The sequence below is a fragment of the Chanos chanos genome, chromosome 1 (assembly GCF_902362185.1).
Source record: "Chanos chanos chromosome 1, fChaCha1.1, whole genome shotgun sequence".
Taxonomy (NCBI): domain Eukaryota; kingdom Metazoa; phylum Chordata; class Actinopteri; order Gonorynchiformes; family Chanidae; genus Chanos; species Chanos chanos.
Window position 1 is genome coordinate 58,805,506 of NC_044495.1, and position 22,936 is coordinate 58,828,441.

A 22,936-nucleotide genomic window follows, 5' to 3' on the forward strand; every position below is an offset into this window, starting at 1 on the left:
GGGGGAATCCCATTACGTAGCGAATGGAGGGGTGTAATAGCGTACTCACAGTCCTTTTCCCACTGAGGTTGGCTTCCTCACGCCCAGCCAGAGCTCTCAGGAAGTTATCTTTGAGCTCTTTTCCTGCACTCGCCAACGTCCTGGAAAAGACAACATTTCAGACGGTTTGAGAAGTTTCTTTAGGAAAAAAAAAAAAAAGAAAAAAAAGGCTTGCAAGCTTAAACTTTTTCACTATCGAAGTTTTCACTCCCCCCCCCCCCCCCCCCCCCCCCCCCCCCCCCCCCCCCCCCCCCCCCCCCCCCCCCCCCCCCCCCCCCCCTTCGCAAGCTCACAAAGATGCGCTCTGTTTCAGGGACGAATTTATTACAGCAGTGACTATTTCTGCATCGGCAGGTTTTTTTTTGGCTGCTGTGTGGAGTTTAGCGTTCTCTTTCTTCCACAGATACCAACAGGTCACAGGACAGCGTCAAACCGGCCAATCATGTAAAAGAGAAAGACCAATCTTCATACAGTGACCGTTAACATGCCTTAGACTGGTGCAACACCAAGTCCTTGGTGGAAAGCAAAAAAAACTAAACTTTTTTTTTTTTTATCTGACTTATGTCATACAAAAATCACAAAGGTGTCAAAAACAGAGGAGCATTAAAGGATCCAGGTAAGTTTAAAAACAAATAAAACAAAGCAAGCCCCCCCCCCCCCAAAACACATATATATAGTTGTATAACAAGTAGTTGTGAACTGTCTCCAAAAGCAGCCATATTGTGGAAAGATATAAGATGAAAACTCTGGACTTTATCTCGAGTTATGAAAGAGGTTTTTTTTTTTTTTATTATTCATTCTTGATTCATTTCCATGGAAGAAAAGTTCTGGCACTTTCCAAAGTCTCTACACCTGACAAAACATTGGCAATCATCTTGTAGCTTCTCACAGTACAGTACCAGCAACAGAGCCTTGTCATTCATCCAAAATTCACTTTGCTTAACCCTCACAGTGTGCTCAAAAACGCTTGTCGAATCCTCCTCATGCCAGTAAACAAGTAACTGAGAACTTCAACAGTTTACATAATATCCAACCAAGACGAGGTTAAGGTGAAAACTTTTTTTTGGGGGGGGGGGGGGGGGGGGGGGTAGAATGGTGAAGGGAGTCTAATCACACACAGCCTAGATTGTTACTACCTACCACCCCACCACCACCCTGTTTAACTTGTATGGTTTGTGGACTTAATCTTTGTTATTCTCTGCACTGCTGAAGAGCTCTGGGAGCAGCTAAGGGACGAGTGACCATGGCGACCACGTGAATAAGCATTCACACTGCCCGGGGCTGGGGATGCTAAGAGAGAGTAGAATTCCTCCACTTAAATAGATTTCCGACCCCTCCGCTGCCTAGGTGTGTCTCCCTGCCGCACGCACAGGACTTCACAATGACAGGCGTTTTAAAAAGCCAGGTGGTGGCGGCGACGGAGGTTTGAGGCCCTATCCCAGGGACAATGGTCTCATCTTTGTGTGCGGCCAGTTGACCATTAAAAGCCCCCCCTATTCTCTACTCCCCTATTATGCAAATAGCCATGTCAGGAGGTGTGCACCTGCGTTTGCCTGAAGATTCAATATTCCTAATGAGTACTTAAAGCCCCCCCCCCCTCTCTCTCTCTCTCTCTCTCTCTCTCTCTCTGTGTGTGCTAACAAGTTTGCTCTGTAGTCATGCTCAGGTTACAGAGGTGCAGGTGGGGGGTTTTTGCGAACGGGGTGGCAGCTTAGAAAGGATTTAGCGGACCATGATGCACTTGGGGGCCTCTCCCTATTTATTCTGGATGATGAAAAGAAAGAGTGGGGTTTTAAAAAAAAACCCTCAGACCTGTGAGTAAATGGAACACACGCATGCCATTTATTTTGGTCAGAGAGTTGGCCCAGTTTGCTCCGCGAGCACTTGAGTGGATTTCAGATTCTTCAGCCGTTAGACGCTGGGTCAGTTTTCCTTGTTACGCGGCTGATATATGAAACGGTAATGCAGAGTCCTTTGGAGACTCCCCTCCCCCAACATAATAATAATAATAATAATAATAATAATAATAATAATGTTAAATACAGATATCACTGTACAGATGATTAATGTTTCATATTTGAGAGGACATAGAGTAATGTAGTCCACAGGTCATGTTTATTAATACTTAAAAATGAAAACGACGACAACAACAACAAAACAATTATTTCACGATTACAAACACGTGCACACAAAATACAGAAGGGTATGTGGAACATGATTTCAAGCTAAACGTATTTCTCTCTGAGTCACAAAACACACCAAAAGAACAAATTATCATGCCTTTTCTTGGCATAGTTAAACACATTAGCCTACATTGCAAAGCGATGAGACACGCAGGTGGACTAGACGTTATTCAAACAAAGTCTAAAAGTCGCTATGGAGAAGTGTTAGAAAATGATTAGCCCCGTTCTGTTCGTTTCTAAGCGAACATCACCCTTTATTTATTTAAAGAATGCATACCACACGCGCTCCAAGTTTTCGGTGTATGCATTCGACAGGACAAATGAATGACATTATTCAAAAGGAATATGTTTAGCGTTTCGTTGGAAGCGCAGTCGACAGCGAGGGCCGTGTTGAATTGCAACTAAAAGCGGAACTCTCCCGGCTACGTGGCAGACTCTCATTATCGATGACTCGTATTTGACTTTTTACTGATTATACGGACAGGGGAGCTCAAGCGGTGATAATTGATTAGATGAGAGCAAACGTTTCAATTATGTAAGAGGTAATGGGAGGAGCACTACTGGGTGTATCCCAAGCCAGATATCTTCACAGCTCACAGCGGACTTGTGTCCGAGGCCGAAATCCTGGAACGTTCGATTCGAATTGTTGATGGGAAAACTGACATGTAAGCATCCTGCAAAACGCTTAAGGATTACGAGGCAAACTCTGACCTCAAAATTTACAACGGGAATGAATTCAAATCCAAATTTATCATAACAGATTTAAGGCCGTCTTTCTACATTTTTACAAGAGATTGCGTTCTCTAAATGAACTTGAACAAATTGGCTGAGGATCTCTATGTCTTGGTTTGTTAGCAAACTCATATTCTGACGACTGACTGGTAAAAGGAGAGGAATGTCCAGCCAATGAACTGTTAGAACTTGTGTTTTAATGGATATTTACAAGAAAGCTACAGATGGGTCATTGCTTGTGCTGAAATGTTTTATTTCCTGTATGTCAGAGATCCTCTAAGTCTTAAGAGTCTAAGAGATCCTTTTATTGCACAAAAAAACTGTCAGCTGGTCTTTGGCACAGACGGCTCGTGAAGGGAAGATACTGATCTCACATCTGTGCCATGTTGAAATTCCAATGTGTGTGTCAAACAGATGGGCTTTAAATACAGTTTTACGTAGCAAATTGAAAAGTACACATGCATTCTGTCGCCAGATGCCACAAAAGCACAAAAAATGAAGAAAAGAAGAAGAAAAAAAAAAAACGCTTCTTCCAAAAAACGTACCCTAATTTACGTCCAACAGCACTGACCACAATGCTTCACATATCTGAAATACCTTGAGGGCTTGTTTTTTTTTTTTTTTTTTATCCTTTGGCAGTGTCAGATATATTCTGTGTGGTAAGAATATGGTGGTTTATGTTTCTATGTCTAACTCTATCAAGAGGGGAGAAACGCACGTCTGCGTTGCGCGAAAAAGATTTTATACGCGAGACTACGGCTCGATGTCTAAATCGAAAAAGGGCGGTTTAAGGAAGGCCTTCGGCTGTCTGGAACGTAGAGTCGCATGGCGACTGAAAACGTCGCGTTTTATTGGACAAAGATATACGACCCACAGAGAACCAAGGTAAGTGCCCTTGAAGTCGAGCGTGGATGTGTACTGAGGGCCTGGTTATTTACATTCAATTTGAGGGTGTTTTGGATAGAAGGCATGCCTCAGATGAGTGATTTAAAGTGTGTGTGTGTGTGTGAGTATGTGTGTGTGTGTGTGTATGTGCAGGTGTGTGTGTGCATGTGTGTTACATACCAGTTCACTGACATGTTAACAGACTTCCTCCTGACCAAGCGGAGCTGGAACTGAATCTCATACACCTGTAATACAACATCTGTGTCCTAGGAATCAATCAGCTCCCTAAAACAACCCATTTTATCTTTTGGCTCGTTCTCCCCCACTGACATTAGCTTTAAACACAGCCCCCACCCCCAGTGCCCACCCCCACAAACATCTTAACCACAGAGTCTCTGTGAGCACATCTGTACTGGTCAGCTTCAATTCACGACCACAATTGAGGGAATCATTTGGACTAGCCATGAGCCCACAGAAGCAATTAATCATAGTGAAGGATAATAAAAGGTTTTTTTCCTCTAAATGGATTTCAGATGGTCCATACATGTGATATACAACCCTCCAGCGAGACTATGTCAACAACCGAAGGAAGCTCTGAAAAAAAAATGACCGCAACAACATTATTAAGGACAGTAAAAAATATCACTAAACTAGAACTGAGGGTCTCCTTATTAATAGACTCAGAGACGTGACAATTGGAAACTGGAAGAAAAAGATCAATCTCACTTTATACTTCTGCTAAATGAACGGAAAACGAATAGACCCTGCTGATTCGAGTCGACCGAAGATTTCCTGACGAGGTCCTAATCCTACTGCGTGTCGTACGGCGAACCCTCAGTGCCGGAACGCTGTCGGGAAACGCATTAGCTGTGTCAGAACTCCTTAGCTCAAACCTATGATGTTCCAGATGTTTCTGGGCTCCAAAACTGGTATAGAGAGGGGGTGTGTGGGGGATGGGGGCGCATATTTGTTTTCACATACGGTATTGAAAAATCCCTGTAACGGCACTTTTTTTTTTTTTTTTTACATATTCTAATTCTCCCTAGTCATCTTTTGCAAGAGCTCAGCAACTTGTGTAAATATTCGAGCCAGGTACTTTGTAACAATTCTCTTTTCTGCCAAATTTAAAGTTTTGGTACATTCATATCTGGTTGCCTGGTCCGGGGGGGTGGGGGTGGCGGTGTCTCAACTGAGGACCTACTGAACAGAACATTTTTTGTTTGAGCCTTTTAGAAGCACATCTGATTCAACAAATTATTGGGCTTTGTAACAATCAGATTCCCTGGTCTCAGTGCTTAAACATAAACAAAAACCCAACCAGGGTTCTGCCCAGGACTCAAGTCGAAATATTTCTGTCCAAGGCATATCAATATCCAGTCACGCAGCTGGCGAACTCAACACGTGTTTGGCCCAGGAGACAGGAGAACCTCTTAAAATCATCACTTTCTGAAACAACAACGGCACGGCCTGCATGTCTAATAAATACAAGCAATAAATAAGACCTAAATGTATAAGTCATCTAACGAGGACTACTAAATGTTCATGTCATCGTACTGACAGATTTTATAAGGAAAAGACTGCATAAAGATCAAGAGTTATTTGATGTTGGGACACTTGATCTGTGTGGCAGAGTATCTCTCTCTCGCTCTCTTTCTCTCTCTCGCTCTCCTTCTCTCTCTCTCTAGGAGTTTTATCTGTAGAGGAAAAGAAAGAAGATCGGAATACTGGTAGGGACCTACTGTAAAGTGACGGCATGAGGGTATGACAGATGAAATCAAATCAGATGTTTTCTTTGAAACATGTTTTCTCTGCACGGTAAGATCAGACACTCTCTCTCCCTCTCTCACACACACACACACACACACACACACAAAGATGCATGCATGCAAGCCTACCCACATTCACAAGTACACACACACAGGCCCATGTTCACACGCACACGCACTGGCAAAAGCAAATCCATGACGAAAAGTTTTAGATTTTTAACCTTCTGAATGTTCCATTTAAAGAAAAAGAAAAAAATAGCCACTTCACCCCCAAACTCTATGGCCTATGGACAGGATTGGGGACACTAGAAGGAACAGGAAACCAGAGACGTTTTTTTCCTTATCTACCAATGAACATTCCAGCAACTCTCATGGCTGTTATAATAGGTCCCCCAGTCTCCAAGCAGTCATCAGCACATTACTGATGAGCAATGATAGGCCTTCAGTGACCTTCCCATGACCTTCATCTTCAACACAACCCCAAGAGTGAAAACCTACGTCTCCACATCACAGCTCCAACTGATATTGTCAGACACACCAACAGATAGACATAAAAGCTCTTTCATTTTCTTCTCGCTTCCGCATTTCACCTGGTTTACCTGGAATCAGCAAATGCCCCCGCCCTTAGCATGCCCCCCCCCCCTCCTCCCCACTTCACCCAGAGAACGTTTATGCATCTCAATGCAACTAGTGCTTAAAAACGTCCTTCCTTGCTCCCTGTACTTACTGAGTAATAACAGAGTGCAGACTCTACACTCTCACTCTCTCTCTCTCTCTCTCTCTCTCGTGTTCAAATAAACTAGAATTTGAAGGAGGAATGTAACTTATACTGCTCTCTGGCTGGATCCCACAATGAAGGTCTTAGAGGAATCACATAGGAGTGAAACTGCAGGAGCAGCACATATTTGGAGGCGAGGAGCTCACTCCATCTTCAGAGTGAGTGAAGTACTGGCGCTAGGTCATGGGAGCTGAGGCCCCAAAGTAAACACAGGTGTCGAGGAGGCAAGAGAGCGGGGCTACCCCATCCAGTAGCTAAAGCAACACGCAGAGTCACGCTTAGAGAGCGAAAAAAAAAAAAATACCTACGCAAGTGAATACAGCAACTTTTCCCCTTTTTCCAGATCCACACGTTCAACCCTTATCAAGCCCCATTTGAGAGGCTAAACGATGCTTGGGATATTACACAGTGATTATTACGGCTAATGATCAGGTGCACCTGGCCGCTATTTGAACCGAAGCTGTTTTCGAATTGTTGCTCAAAGGTGTCGGTCATTTATAATAATGTGCTTTCACGTTTTCCCCAGCCCCAAAGGCTCACAGGAAAACGTACACAGGTACACTAATGACCGCCGAGGCCGTAATTGAAAAAGCACCTTTAGAATTTCAAGAATCCTCGATCCAATTCTTGTTGCGGTAGCGTCAGAACATATGGGCTTCCTTAACCTTCGCACAATTTATGGGCGTCGTCTACTCTCAGTCCACCTTGTTTGCAACTTTTTTCTCTAGCACGGTGGGAGAAAATCAAGCGAATCCAGTCGCGCTTCAAGTATCTAACAGGTGAGCTAATCCCAGGACGTTTTGGGACATGTTTAGCCGAGACTTACCTGAACGAAGAACGCCAACGCTTTAAGCGTTTAAAAACGAGTTGACAAGAAGATCTGGGCAAATAGGCCAGCGTCCTGGCACCGTGTTTGACGTTGAGCTACAAACAGTCTCTGCTTGGGGTGAGCTTCTGTCAGTGACGATTCGGAATCCATAAACCATTCACGAGTGTGTTTACAACTGTATAAACAGTATATTAACGTGAGGGATGCTTTCAGTGACCGGGTCCAAGGCAGATTCAGCGGACTGTTTTCCTCTTTGGATGATCTTTCAAAACAGTTTATCCAGGGGATAGCGCAGCGTCTTTCGTATACCATACTCAACAAGCCAATGGCAGCTGCTTTGAGAAGCACTTACATAATGGCAGCCACATTTGTTTAACAGTTCGCAAGCACGAGCAGGGGTCGGAGTACGGATCTGCGTATGGAGTCAAACGGACTCCCGATTTGCCTCCAGCAGGGATTACGTCCGCAGCTAGAGTACGCGTTCGCTTTCAACGGTTAAATTTAAACCTTTTAAGTCCAAAATTCCATTCACTTTGCTGTAGATAGGACGCTGATATCAGGGAAATTAACAGCTGCCCAAAGTCCCAATACTCAACAAACCTTATGTGACATACAGGTCTCACACTGTGCTTTTTGATAACCTTAGCATTTGTTGGTGGCAGACGGAAGCTAAGAGAGAACTGCTCACTAATGTCAGCGACAAATGTCGGCTTTCTGAACACAGTTCTAATTACAACATATGACCCAGGTCAACAATTTCCCCTATCACAGCAATCGCTTAAACTATAACCCAGGTCAACAATTACCCCTGTTATGGCAATTGCTTAAAAATTGAATAAACACAAACGATGCTCCTCCATCACAATGTCCTAAAAAGCTGAAATGCAAGAAAGTACTTGACCATAACCCAGCCTGAACCCTGAAGGACGGTTACTACAAATAAACGGTATTCACTCTGACTTTTGAAGCACATTTGTTTTTGGTCATTTGCTCTCTCTCTCTCTTGCACTCACTCTCTCTCACACACACACACACACACATGAAATCTGAAGATAAACAGGACTCTGAGGGAGCTGCTTATTTTGGACAGATGACCACTGGCACGTGGAGGCCAAAGTTCCCCACAAATTGTTCTATCTCAAGCAGATGTTTCACTGTATTTTATTCTTCTCTTTCTCTCTCTCTCTCTCTCTCTCTCTCTCTCTCTCTCTCTCACATGGGGGGGGGGGGGGGCTTCATTCTAAACAGATTTCACATGATGTCTCACTTCAAACAGATTCTTTCTTGTGACATGGCAGCAGAGTGTAATAATAGTACCTGACCTTGACCTTAACTAGCGGGAGATCATATGTGGCATGAAAATGAAATTTTGCATTAAAATGTCCAATTCAATTTAGAAAAGTTTTTATTCATTTTGGAATGCTTTTTTTTCTTCTTCCCCCTTAAACTAGCTGAAGTTAACTTGCATCAAAAGGATACAGTAGAGAGTTTATGGAGAATAGATACATAATAGAAGCCATTCATAATCCTTCATCTTATTTAATGCTAAAGTTTGTTGTTTTGTTTTTAAATCTCTATAAATAGAAAAGAAGACAAAAAAGATAACTGAACAAAAGGACATAAAGTCACTTCAACACACACAAGCACTCGACAGGAGTTCTCCAAAGGAGGTCCCCCTGCAAGGAAAAAACAAAAAAAAAAAAAAGAAAAATCCACCTTTTTATCAACCACGGGATACAAAAAGTGTTCCCAGAGGTTGCAGCCTAGATATGCACCAACTAACATTCTCAATAACGATTTCTTTTCTAAGCCGGTCTCCAGCTTCATTTTACTATCTGTTTGCACAGCTGAGAGCAAATGCAATGTTTACGGCTTGGAATGCATAATAAAAGAAACTCAATACAGCAGAGTGCCGAAAGACCCGGTTTCAAAGTCTTTTATCACAGAGGCCTAATGAGTCTGATCCATACAAAGTCCTAATGATCAGCAAATGACCAATAGCTTGTCTCCCACCCAAGACCTCTCTCTCTCTCTCTTTTTTTTTTTTTTTTAAAACAGCAAATCGTTTCGACTGTTATTGATGGAAAGTCATTAGAAACATCTGAGCTGGGAAGAGCTTAAAAATTCGTCGTTATTTTCATTATTTTATATTTTCTTGCCAACGTTTTTTTGGAGAAAAAAAAAAAAGACAGGAAGAAAAAAAAAAAACGATCCCAGGAAATTGTTTGAATTAGTCTGTGTAAGGGATGGCTTAACGGAGAGAGAGAGAGAGCCAGATTAGGATATGTTTAAAACCAGGGTATGTTTAACTTAGTACCATTCCAGTCCTGTTCTGTTAAATATAGGGCTCACATTATGTTTCTACAGGACACTGATTGTGTGAGACCCCCCCCCCCCCCCCAATCCTAAAACCCCCTTTTTGGGCAGGGGGGGCTTTTGATATCCTGGCAGATGGTAACTCTCATGAATACAGTGATTTTCTTTTTACTTTTTTTCTTTTTTTTCTTTTTTTTTTTTTTAAAGATCAGCACTTTATAGTACATGGAATATTTTTCCTGAGGGTTCTTAGGGGGGTGGGGTGGGGGGGGGGGCGGGATTCTGATGGAAAATATTAATTTGGCCTCTCGAACGTCAAGGGAAATTCCACACAGCATGACAATTTACTCAACTCCTTTTTCGAAAAAATTCTCTGTCACCTTCCATTACGGTGAAGGAGATGTATCAGTTACATGCACCGCGCGCCATGTTTTACCTGGGCCTCCCATTGTTGGCCTTTAACGTGTGTGTGTGTGCGTGTGTGGGTGGGTGGGTGTGCGTGCGTGCGCGTGAAGGGGCTCTGCTCTTAACAAAACATACAGTTTCAGCAGTTTCGACGAAGGTAAGGATACTTTTAATAAGTTCGGGAAACCCTCCAAATGCACGGACACATTGTGCTTTTTTGTGCCGTGAATGGGCCTCCGGTTCCATTCGCTTTCACCTCAGCCGCCCACTCTGACTGGACCTGGGTCTTTTCATGCTTGTTAGACAGTTATAACATATACTGCTTTCATGTTTTAAGCGACTAATCTTAATCGCGCCTGACGTAAAAAGAGACTGGCTTCCTGCGGTTATAAGAATTAGGTGTTTACTGCCTAGATGCAAAAGTGACGCTCCCACTGCCGCGCTGGTAATCAAACGTCCTCAGCTGGGCGGAATCAACTCCTGTCTCCTCGAGTTTTTTGCACTTCGTCAAAACATTTGCTTCAAAACAAAAGCGCGTTGCCCAAGACCGTCGTCTTCATGTGGTCGGAGTGATTTGGAGCTGAAAAGGATTCACCATCTCCGGTGCATCTGTGGGAAACCTGCACTCTGAGCCGATCAGCTGAGCATTCACTGCAAAGCTAAAACACAGGCTGCTCTTGTTTGTTTATTTTTAAAACGTTCTTTGTTGTCTGTGCTTCACTTCAATATATTGTACTTTTTTTGGGGGGGGAGGGGGGCGGTGTAATCAGTAATTTCATGTCATCATTAGACCAGAACTTTGATCTGTTTAGGCTCATCTCCAAAGTCTGTCTGTCTTGCACATGTCGGCTTTTGTAGTTTCACCTCCAGCATAATTTTGCGGCTTTTAATTATAACTTGATGCTCAGGAGCCACAGGGGAAGTCTCTATGCTTCATTTCAACTCCACTTAACAGCCGTTCTCCAACCTTCAAATATCTGTGACTGCTCCCATCCCACACACACACACACACACTATAATATACAATATGCAGGAATATACAATCAGTAGGCTCCTCAGGGGAGATGCTAGAAAGGTAAACAAATGATCAAAGGGCTTGTCTGCGGATGGGCAACTCAACAATCCTTGTTTCACAGAATGATGTCTGTAAAACATTCAGTGTCGCTATGCAGATGGTATCACAATTACCACTCGTAACCGTGCCCTCAAACTACAGCCCATCGAGCATCCTGTCTCACATCCCTGCCTTGAGTCCAATTAACCTTACATTTCCGGGTTTTTCTCCGGCCGGCAGACACACTGTCAACCCCCCCCCCCCACCCACCCCCCACCCTGTCCGACGCAAACCTACGGCCTGGACGCTCGCGTATTTTGTTAACGCAGGCAAGTGTTAGAACAGAGGCAGAAAGTCAACTGAACGTAATACCCGCAGTTCACTGCAGAATCCATCAGGCCAACATCCGCCATTTCAGAGGGACCAAACTACAAAGAGGATGATGACAGTGCTCCCTAGCATCTTTATGGAGACGGCTTACATAATGCAAAAACCACTTCCACCCCTGCCCAGGGAGGGCTGGACTCATGAGTCATCAAACATCACAGGCCTTGGCAGCTTAAGGTAAAGGATCTCAGGGAAAAAAAAAAAAAAAAAAGTCGAACACAAACCTATCTCTGCAGGTCACTAACTGCTGTAACAGCTCGTAGTTACAAAAAAAAAAATCTATAAAGAAAGAGGATCATAGCTCAAGCTCTCAAAAAATAGAAGGGGGGGTGGGGGGGGGATGAGGGAACACACACAAACACACACCACGTCCTCAGTCACAAAACCACACAAAAATGTTGCCTGCACGGCAGACAGCACATAGTAATGAAATGACAAAGATGAACAACAAGTGAACAGATGTTTTCATTAAAGACAAAAATAAAACCAATCCACAATTTCTTCTTCTTTTCTTTTTTTTTTTTCTTTTTTTCTTTTTTTCTTTCTTTTTAGACCTCCTTGGCAGTTGGTTATTTCAGACATTACCAAAACTCTCTGAACATTCTTTGCAATGAATTAGCGTTAGAGTTGCTAACTGTGACAAATACCATAAGCCTCTTGTATTGGTATTAGTTTAACGAAGGATTAATCAGTGACACACACACACAAAAAAAAGACAAAATAGCTCTTTTAAAGCATGACCACGCAGACGTTACATGTGGTCGCGGAGAGCATGATCACTTAGGAGTAAACACGGCCCAAATGATTGCACGGCCCGGCAGACGGAGCTCTGGTCATCTGGCGTTCACATCTGTTAAAGCAAAGCAAATCAAATGCACCACCGCAGAACGGGGGAAAAATAGGGCCTTTATGGATGAGAGCAGGCCGTCACAATCGCCCACAGACCGGGAGAGAGAAAAGAGAACAGAGCCTTAGAGCACAGACGCAGGGGTCAAGGCGCAGTAAAACGTATGGATCTCGTCGTGTGGCTTAAACAGGGACCCTCCCTGTGGCTGTTAGTCTGCGCTGTGCTTGTTTTGGGGGGTTTTTTTTGGGGGGGGGGGGGGGGGTTGTCTGTTTGAACGAACGCCCGGCTACAGCCTGCGACATGTGATTCGATTGCTAACGTTGAGTCCCGCGGTCCTGTCCTTGGGCACCTTGAGTGTTCCAAAAAAGCTTTTGGTTTAAACGCAAAGAGCAGATGGCTCAGCCCAGCCCGGGATTCCAGAACACAGGCCCGAGACAGGAGGCTCCATTTTGAGACCGTGTCTCCATTAGGCTTGCTCGGTGGGTGTCCCAGACACAATGTCCTGTAACACTGCTCTATAACAGTCTCACATAGAAAAAAACACACAATACAAACAGAACAGAACAGAGTAGAATAGAATAGAACAGAATAGAACAGAATAGAATACAATGTGTTAGCCTGTTGGATGGAATCATGAATGGAACAGAGGACATGATATTCCAAAGCCTTTGGGTTTGATCATTAGTCTGTTTTCTTAAATTGAAGCTGCCGATTTTGTTTTGTTTGTTTGTTTTTTCACTGAGAACATTTTATGCTAGGTCATCTTTCTTTTTCTGATAACTCTTCTGATATAAAAAAAAGGCCCAGGAAAAGAGTCAGATTTTCTTCGTGACTCCTGGACCTGAAAACACATGGAAGACCAAAACCTGACTCCGAAAGAGAAAATCAGCATGATATTAAATTGCATTTAATATGTGCATTTTTTTATTATTATTACTTTTTCTTCTCCATTCATAACACCTTAGCCTGCCATGGCACCTTAGCAAATATGATATGGAAACCGTATAGAAATGCTTTTCATGACTGGAGTCATATTTCTATCATAATCCACGTATGTCCTTTCAAAAGTAAAGCTTGTGCGCCTAACTAATTTCTGCAAAGCCAAGTTTCATTCAAAACAGCTCAGAACCCAGCCGGATCGGGCCAACACGACACACGTAGAACAAGCCGGGGTCGAAACAGGAACATTCGTTCCAGATTGAAAAGACGCATTGCAAATCTCTATCAAGGAAATTGAAGTAGGAGATCTTGTTTCGGCCCAAAAAACCAAATTCTCTGCAAACAAATCTAACAGAGAACCTGACGTCAGGGCCCTCTGCGCACTGAACTGGGATGTTGACTCAGTTGATTTTAATAAAATCCATTTCCATAATAAAAATGCAATACATACAGGTAGAAGATGGCCCTATTCCCAATCACGAAACTGCTGATGCTTGCAACGAAACATCATGCACACGGCTATTGTAGCTGAATGAGAGGTCATTTGGAGGGGTATACAGCATGTAGAGTATTTAGGCTGGTTTATAAGCACAAAAGCAACGTTCCACCTCGAAGGTCAAACCAAGGTTAAAACTAAGCTCCAAAAACCCATTTCGCTTAAACTGTAGAACTAAAAAATGTGAGGATTTGTTTTTCTCTGTCGTGTTTAACGACTGTACACTATGACTGGGAAATAAGAGTGATAGAAGTGAACAAGGAAAAATGTAGATATCTAGGGAAAGATGTGACAAACTACCCACAAACACACACACACAAACACACACACACAAACACACAAACACACACACACCCTTCCTTTCTGGGAAGCAGTAATGACCCTAGGTGCAGGTTTGTGGGCTAAAAGAGAAGTCACGGAGGTGTCAGCAGGTCTTGACCCCTGAGGCTGGCTGGTGCACAACTGGACCCAGCAAATGGAGTCTGTTTTTTTTCCCAGCCGGTGTGAGTGGGAGATTAACACCGGAGTGCATATGTACAGTGTGTGTTCACAGCAGGGCTTCACTTGGCGGGAGAGCGATGGCTACACTCACTCGGGGGAAGAGAAAGTGGAGAATTCTCCAAGTGGGTTTTTCTAAAGGAACCAGACAATGAACAAAGAACATGGACTATGTGGTTGCACACAGGGGCTGGGGGGTTGGAGGTTTGGGTGGTTGGACGGGGGGGGGGGGGGGGGTGTTCGGTGGCCCCGGGGCCTGTTACAGCCACGCGGGGTCAGGCCATCTGTTGACATTTACCGCTGGGTTACAGCCAGACTCACGGTTTTGGGGCTCTTGCCAAGGCTTCATATCAGGGCTCTGTAACAGCATTCAGCTCTCTGTCCATTCTGGAATGTTCTGAGTCTCTCACTCTGGGACCAAAAAAAAACTAGAAAAGAGAAATAAGTCACTGCTGGTTCCTTTTGTCAATTGTGTTGATTGAGTACATTTTACAAAGGCAGTGAGAGCTGACAAAGTGGACCGGAGCTTGGTTTACAAAGCAATCAAGAAAAATGAAACAGTAATTTGGGAGAAAAGGCATAATGTTATTTGGCAACACAATGCTTCAGTCAAATAAATATACAGTCCTCCTTCTGTGTGTACTTCTTTTTCTTTTCTTTTCTTTTCTTTTCTTTTCTTTTTTCTTTTCTTTTTTTTTTTCAGAGCAGAGATACGAATGGACCAGATGATCGAAAGCGTAAATCAGGAAGCATTCACTCCATTCATGACAATCATAATAAGAATATCTGTCAGGGAAACGACCATCTGAATCCTCTTTTTCACTCAGATCAACAATGTTTATTGAACATTTTTCACATCAGATCAGTCAAGAGCCTCTTTTTCTTTCTTTTTTTTTTATGCCAACCGTCTTCGCTCATTCAGGCAAACTCTTTCATTCACGTTTCTCAACGGAGTCTCGTATCGTATTACGACGAATGACTTCTTATAGAAAAACAAAAACAAAAACAAAACAAAACAAACAAAAAAATCCTTCATTTGTGCTCCTTCCTCCTGTGACTTTGGCAAGACGGTGCCACAAGCAGCCGGTGAGGAGGAGTGCGTTGTGCGCAGGATTTAAACGGCGCAAACAACAAGGCAACATCTGATTAGCATTCAAGTGCACAATCTCTCCTCTGCCCTGGTATTTTATTAGCACAGGTGCAGAAGCATTCATTGATCAGATACACGCTACAGGCAACGCTAAGGCTAACTGAAAACAGCTTTGTTTTTACACCTGCAGGCACTAAAGGTCTCAGAGAGATCGAGGAGGTTGAAAAGACAGCGAAAGAAAGGGAGGGAAGGGGAGAAAGAAAAAGACGAGGCAAGAGAGAGAGAGAACACATGCAGACAGAAAGAACAGTTTACATTAACAACAAAAGAAAGAAAGAAAGAAAGAAAGAAAGAAAGAAACAGGACCAGGCCAAAGCCAGAGTCACAAATGAAGGGAAATGGTGTGGTAACCAGAGAGAAAAGCGCTCAAGCGAATCTAGTCAAAGCTGTTAAAAGTCTTGCGCCACATACGCCGAGGCCTTTAATGAAGTATTTCAACATCTCAGGTTGCGCAACGTGGAGTCGGAGAGTATGGAGAATGCATCTCGATGTATCACACAAACAGTTCTCGAACACAAGTTACGTTCTAACGTCCCCCATAACGGTCGCTCGTGTCGGCTTGTTTTTTGCACGATTCCTTTAAGGCTGTGAAAACACCCGATCGAAGGAATTTCTCGTGACCTGCCACGTAATTATATAACTTTGCAAAATCCCTCCGAAAAAAAAAAAAAAGAGAAAGAGGGCAAAAAAGAAGATGATAAAGTGAAAATGAAAAGAGAGAGAGAGAGGTCATCTTCAGTTACAGTTTCCTGTCACAGCTCTCATTACTGATTCCATCTTTCATTCCAACGCTATAATTGGTTTTAGGAAATCCAAAAAACATTCACCTACTTTCCTAAATTAGAAGAACAGACTAAGTCAAAATGCCTTTCCCAGCAGATGTACTTGCAGCCATGGGTTCTTTACATCCTATTCTGCTAAGATGCCATGGGAAGAGAAACTAGAATATTCCAACACTGGTAATGAGAATTCCTCTGTAACGCTGAGGGAAATCGACTGATGTATAGACTTCATTCAGACTCTGACTGATTCTGTCCTCTTGTAGAATAACGTGAAATTTGACGTGTGTTTCAATGATACTGACAAATTTTATAGATTTAATTGCCACCTCACAGCCTCAAGGTTTACTTTTCTTTTTCATAATCTGATTATGATAATTAAGCTGTACCATCTAAGACAACACTCTCTGAGCAAAAAACAAGAAATTAAAGTTTAGCACGCACACACACACACACACACACACACACACACACACAAACCTAACTAAGAAGGATTCTTTTCCAATTTTTTACAGTTTGTTTTATTATTTAGCTTGAACTGAAACTTTGTATTTGTGTGGCTGTTTAGCCAGATTTGAGAGCCAAGCAGACACGTCTACAGGTGGTTAGACAGGGGAGCAGACCAAAACCAGCACAAGAAAACACAAATATAGTTCTCCAAATATGCTTCCTGAACCCTGACCACACCAGCTATGCAATCATCGTCCAAGTCAGAGGCCAAGTTTACAGCATCCCAAAGCTCCCACAAACACACACACACACACAGAGAGCCACACACACACAGACACAGAGACGCAAACACACAGACACACACACAGAGACACAGCGACACACACACACACACACAAACAGACACACATACACTCAGACAGAGCCACACACACATGCAAACTCTTCCCCTGTTCCCAGTTGAGAGGATTTTTTTTGCCAGCACGTCCATTTATTTGATGAGATAGCGAGATAGTCAGCAAATTTTATTTTAACATATCACTGATACAATAGTACACACATGTTATCTAATCTGCTTGTTTATTCTCATATTACTCCGGTATATGGGAACGCACACACACATACACACACACACACACACACAAACACACACGCGCGCACACACACACGCACGCACGGTGTCACATAGGGTCGTGCATTCTCAGAGCCAGCCTCTGCTGCTACTGTGTGTGTGTGCTTACTTTGGTTGGTTAGTTTTGGAGAGCCTGGCGGCTTGTTCAGCCACTCTCTGGGCCTCGAATTCCTCTCTTTTCAGGACTCCAGAGCTGCCCCTGTAGCCTAACTCAATGAGCTGGCGAGCAAGTTCCTCATCCTGCAGAAAACAAACAAACAAACAAACAAACAAACAAAAACGAGAGGAAATACACAACAAACAGAACGGTGACCGTGAAACTTTGGGCCTTTCGAAACAGAAAGCTCAGTGTGTTGTCTCATTTTATGGTATTTTACGTTGTTTACTCACGTGGCAGTTCATTGTTTATCAATTTGTTTACTCATTGTATATTCAAGACCACACCAGAATTCACAGACAATCGAATCTTAATGACCTGCATTGTATATTCTTGGTCCCAGCAGTCATTTTCCTTTTTTTTTTTTTTTTTTGTTTTTCCATAGCTGTATTCCCATCACTTTGAAGATTTTCAAACAACTTTAACAGCGCAGTTAACCCGACGCAAAACGTCGATGGGAGACGGCGGAGCGATTAATCAGCGGGGTATCGTGGTGGCGACGGCCTAACGAAAAATCGTGATGCGTTCGGTATGTGCTGGTTTCGGGCCGCGTCGCCATGAACACGGCGGTAAAGTCACGAGCGTAATCCGTCATGCTGGCAGCTCCGTGTTAGGAAGGCCCCCGGGGATCTTGCCACAATGGCACTGCGGCCCGCTCCATGTTTCTCAATCCTAACGCGAACATAAGAGATTCCCTTCCTCCCTTCCAAGGGGGCAGATGGCCTTCATGTGGCTTTGAAGCCAACGACTTTGGGTTGAGATGTTTAGCTGTTTGTCGGCATTATCCTAGGTCCATTTGAAAGGAATCCAGGGTTCTGTTTATTTGCTAATATTTACAAATAAACTGAAGTCAAACCAAATGTTGTTCGATGATTGTCGATTGGAAAAGAACGGGGTCCTGTTGTGTATTTCTCTCAGTGATCAAAGACGGTGAAACGCAGACCAGAGAATAATGATGATGAGCAGAACGACACATCCTGACTAAAGCCTCAGAGATGTAAGGAATATCTATCTCCGAGGAATGACTTGCCGCCATGCGGGTGGGGGGGGGGTGGGGGCTGTGATGTGACTTCGTGTGGTGTGCTTGGCTTGGCAGCTGGAATGTCAAATCATGCCATAAATGAAGTGCTCTGGGTCGGCAAGCACGAGTCAGTTTCTACATGTTCCGATTTGAATGGATGGATGGATGGATGGATGGATGAATTGATAGATAGATAGATGGACAGATGAGTTGTGTGAAGGATGGATGGACGGATGGATTGATTGATTGACAGATATACGGGTAGGGGGGTGGATGAGTGTATGTATGGATGGATCGATGGATTGACAGATGCACCAATGAGTATTAAACCAAAGTAGTGAAGAAGACATAGTTGGTGGATTCAATGACTCATATATTTCCACGGATCAAACAGAATGGAATGTCATTTTCAGTCCAATGTCACTGTCTTCCAGAAATCTTCCCCCTTTCAAGTCCCTCTGTTCATCTTTAAAAAGGTCCGTTTCTACTGACTGGGTGGTTCGCTGCGGTAAAAGCATTCTGTCTTTTAGAGAGGAGTAGTCTAATCTAAGTCAACCAAACAACACCTACCACCACAGAGTTTATCAAAGTAAGTGCAAATGAAAATCCATCTCACAATATTTATTCAAAACCATGTATATATATTTTTTTGTAAGATATATTTCTAGTTTCATTGTTTTGCTTTTGCATTTAATCTTTGCTAAGCATTCACATGACAAAAAAAAAAAAAAACATCTCGTGTGTGTTATCCGCAGAAGTCTGTGCTCATATAAGCTTAATAGTTGAATTTGACAACACTGGAGACATGAGACATCTCTCATGGGCTGAGGCGCATTCATTCCCTTACGCTAAAATCAGCTCCGCGCAGTGATAACTGATCCTTCTCGTATGTCTACAGCCGTTCCCCTGGGGTCTACATTGTTAACAAACCACACACTGAGCTCGCTATTATGGATAACTCCTTGACCTAATGGTTGAATTATTTATAAACCTCATCTCTGGAGCACCACATTAACAAATCCCAAGTAAGCAAGCACTCAGGTGGCGGAATGTTCTTTAGAAATCCTCAGTGGATCCACGGGGGGGGCCCGAGACAGAGCTGTTAACTAGAACATAATTCACACGCGCCGAGCGACAGGATTTTGGTAAATGTGGACTGGTTTGCTTTTGTCTTAGACTGAGGGAGAGTTTACGCCCTTTTTTTTTTTTTTTTTTTAAACTTTTCGCAAACTGTTGTCATGCGACGTAACAATCGGTCTCATCGCGATGGGACAGATTTTTTTGTTTGTTTTTGTTTTTTGTTGTTTTATGTTGTTTTGTTTAACAAACCATAAAAAAACAGAACTGTGGGGTTTATATGGAAAACGCTAAACACCAGCTCTCCCGTGGAGAACCTCATCAGGGCTCGTAGGCCTATTAAAATGAGGTGTGACTAGTAATGCCCAACAAAGGCCATTAACAACGTAATAAAGAATGGGCTTATGTAATGGGCTTATGATGAACCTGTTCCTACTAGAGGAAAATCACCTATGCACACAAATAGGACAGAACAACAGTATTCTTATTAACCATTAAAGGGGCGTAAGCCACACCAACATCCCTAAAGTATGAAAATATCACAGATTTTAAATTTTGATGTGCTTAAGTTTATAACCTGAGGAAACGGTTACCAATACCTTAACCTTGAATGTATCATACAATCATTAATGGAAGCCATATGAATCGTGCTGTGTAAGCGTAATGATTTTACAATGAAATGTGACGTCGGTTGAGATTTGCCTCAAATGATCTTGTGCTGCCATCTAGCGTTACAACTCCGACAGTAACTCGTCAAAACAGAAAAATTAACAACCACCCAAGTGAGCAAAATGTCCGTAAATTAAATATAACTCTGACTGTTAATATCAGGATTGATATTTCATTCTTAATTCGTAGATTTTTTTATATTAGGCTGTAATGTGCTTAGGCTGGCTATGGGGAAAGCTTTGTAAATGCAAAAGCTTTATAAAATGTAATAAACGTATTGCTGTGAAGCATTACCTCAAGATAGTAAAGATCTAAAGGCGTAATCTTGGAATCCAGATAATCCTCATAGGTCTGGAATTGCACGATGTCTCTGTCTCTGGGAGCTGCCGAGTCCTTCGCGTCCATTTTGTTTACAGTCCTGCACGTGTGGTTACCGTAGCAACCTACTGCTGACGCCGTAGCATCGTCCTGCACTCAAGTAATAGCCAAATAACACTTAGAAGATATAAGGATTTTCCTGTAAAGCCTACAATCTGTGGAATGCTTTTTCTAACGGCGAATCCTTCTAATTGACTTAGAACCGGTCACAGACCTCTTCCCGATTTAAACTGCGAGAATAAATAATATTAGTTTATTATTTTTGCCATTGCTTGTACGAAATCAGCTATCGAAAGACTTTAACGATTTCTAAAGAACATTCCGCCACCTGACTGCATCGGATTGAATTCAAAAACAGGAATGGTGGCTTTCCTTTTCTTTTCTTTTCTTTTCTTTTCTTTTCTTTTCTTTTCTTTTCTTTTCTCAACACAGTTCTGAGCCAATGGAACGTGCATGAAGACCCTTTTGCTTGTCATCACTAACTTGGCTTGTCATCACGTGCCTCCTTGTGGAAACGGTACAGTTTCTCTTGTCAGTTTTATCACCACGTGCTGATGATCGAGAATCTGTTGCGAAGCTAGTAATCGATTATGACTGAAATATTCGATGAATTTTGAAATGACGTTATGCGTGCAAACCTTCTTTAAAACACAAGAACTTGCTCAGAGGTAAAGCGGAATTTGATTCTGTCCTTCTCAATATGAACAATGGTAAATCATTTACAAATAAATACCCAAGATTCAGCAGTTCATTAGCTCCCATGGTAGTGGACCACTGGAATAATTATATGACCTATTGATGCTTATTCGAAATGCTTACTATGCAACCAACCTTTAGCAATCTGAACCGTGTTCCTGAGGCCAAAACTTGAAACTTGTAATGTTTGTGGGTGGGTTAAATCTGTCACTGTTATGCCACCATTCCTCTACTTTGTAAAACTGACATTTGAAGATGGTCACCTTAAAACAAGAAGTGCTGCTGAAAAGTGGGATAATAGTGGACACATCAGAGCACTGATGAAGCAGCTGTCAGTCAATGTGGCAAAATCTGCCTTTGACTGTGCATTCTCATGCCAGACAGATATAGCAAAGCTACTGTAATCTCAGATGCCTTTCCTAAAAACATTCTTTCCAATCATATGTAGACAGAAACCTGGGCCTTTTCTTATCAGTGTTCTGAGTGTAAGAGTGCTGATCTATGACCAGGTCTCCTTGGTCCATATAATTGCTTTTATTTGGTTTCAGGCTAAAAACTGATCCTAGGTCAGCATTCTTACGGTGAGAAGTCTGATGTATATGATTCCATGTCTGTAATTTTGTTGACAAAGCCAAAACATCATAGGTACATGGTGAATTTTGATAGGTTCAAACAATTATATGATTTTTCCAGTGACCGGTCCCATTCGTGTGTTGATTCAAGCGTTAGTGAAATGGGATAAATGCGGCGGAATAGCCTTACTTTTGGTCAGTTTGGCCAAGATGTTTCAGTGTTTGTTTCATAACAGTTAAGCTCAAGGAACTCACCTGGTGACGTCACATTTGTATCGACCAATAATGGCCACAGAGTCACTGCGTTAAGAGAAATGTGTCGAGTTGCATCAGCCTCGACATCACAAAATCCCCTTAAAAAAAAAAAAAGTTCGTCTGCTAAGTCACGCAAACTTAACCTCTTCTAGAGCCACTCTGTAAATAATAAAACCACTGAAATGTCTTATGTCTGGGCATTTTAGTGGTTTTATTATTTACAACAAAAATTAATAATTCATCTCTTTCTACTACAGTTTTGCGTAATCCCTTTCATAACCTGAGGAAGGGCAAACCCTTTGTGCCAAGTCTCCTTTTTTTCTAACATTCTCAGGAAGAAAGAGAATACAAAACCATCGGGTTTTATCGGTGTTGTTGCTGTTTTGAGCTTTGTATCGCCTATGTGTTGTTTCAATCAGTGTTCTGATTTCCCTTTTGCTTTCAAAACGTGTACAGATTTCGGTTGAGATTCGACTGACCATGAAAAGAAGTTGTGTACTTATAACCTTATCTAACTTCAAGGTTTATAAATTAGTTACTTCTCTCCAAAGCCAGAGCACAAATGCTAGTTTACAGATGGTATTAGAAACCCATTATGGAGTGAATTTCCACTGAGGCCAGCACAGCAAAGGAATGTGAACCGCTACAACCAGTGTTTCATGGAATCAGCTGCAAAGCCAGTAGACTAAATTCCTTATGTATGTCCATATAGCTCTTCCCTGTATCGTACGGCTCTCTTTGAGTCAGCGCCCTGACAGAGGGTTTCTTTGGGAACACTAATTCAGCTCTGAACCACAATCATTGCTATTGTAATCAAAAAATGCAAAACACTCTTTAAGAATAATGTACATTCTGGAAATGACATCATCGCCAAAGCAAACCGTGGGAGTTCTCAGGCGTTACCGCGACAACACGTGTTTTGTTTTAATCAGTTTAATGGCCTCTTG

At 42.6% G+C, this 22,936-nt stretch overlaps 1 protein-coding gene across 1 annotated transcript in view; it reads right to left on the reverse strand.

Annotated features, from left to right (window-relative positions):
* The window catches only part of cfap299 (cilia and flagella associated protein 299), a 58,239-nt gene extending 37,746 nt beyond the window's left edge, over positions 1-20,493 (reverse strand). The window contains exons 1-3 of the mRNA XM_030766320.1: positions 20,383-20,493; positions 17,274-17,404; positions 50-140 (exon numbers count right to left, since the gene is read on the reverse strand). Of these exons, the coding sequence (XP_030622180.1) occupies positions 50-140; positions 17,274-17,404; positions 20,383-20,493 (333 nt within the window). The remainder of the gene's footprint in view (positions 1-49; positions 141-17,273; positions 17,405-20,382) is intronic.
* Between the last annotated feature and the right edge of the window lie 2,443 nt (positions 20,494-22,936).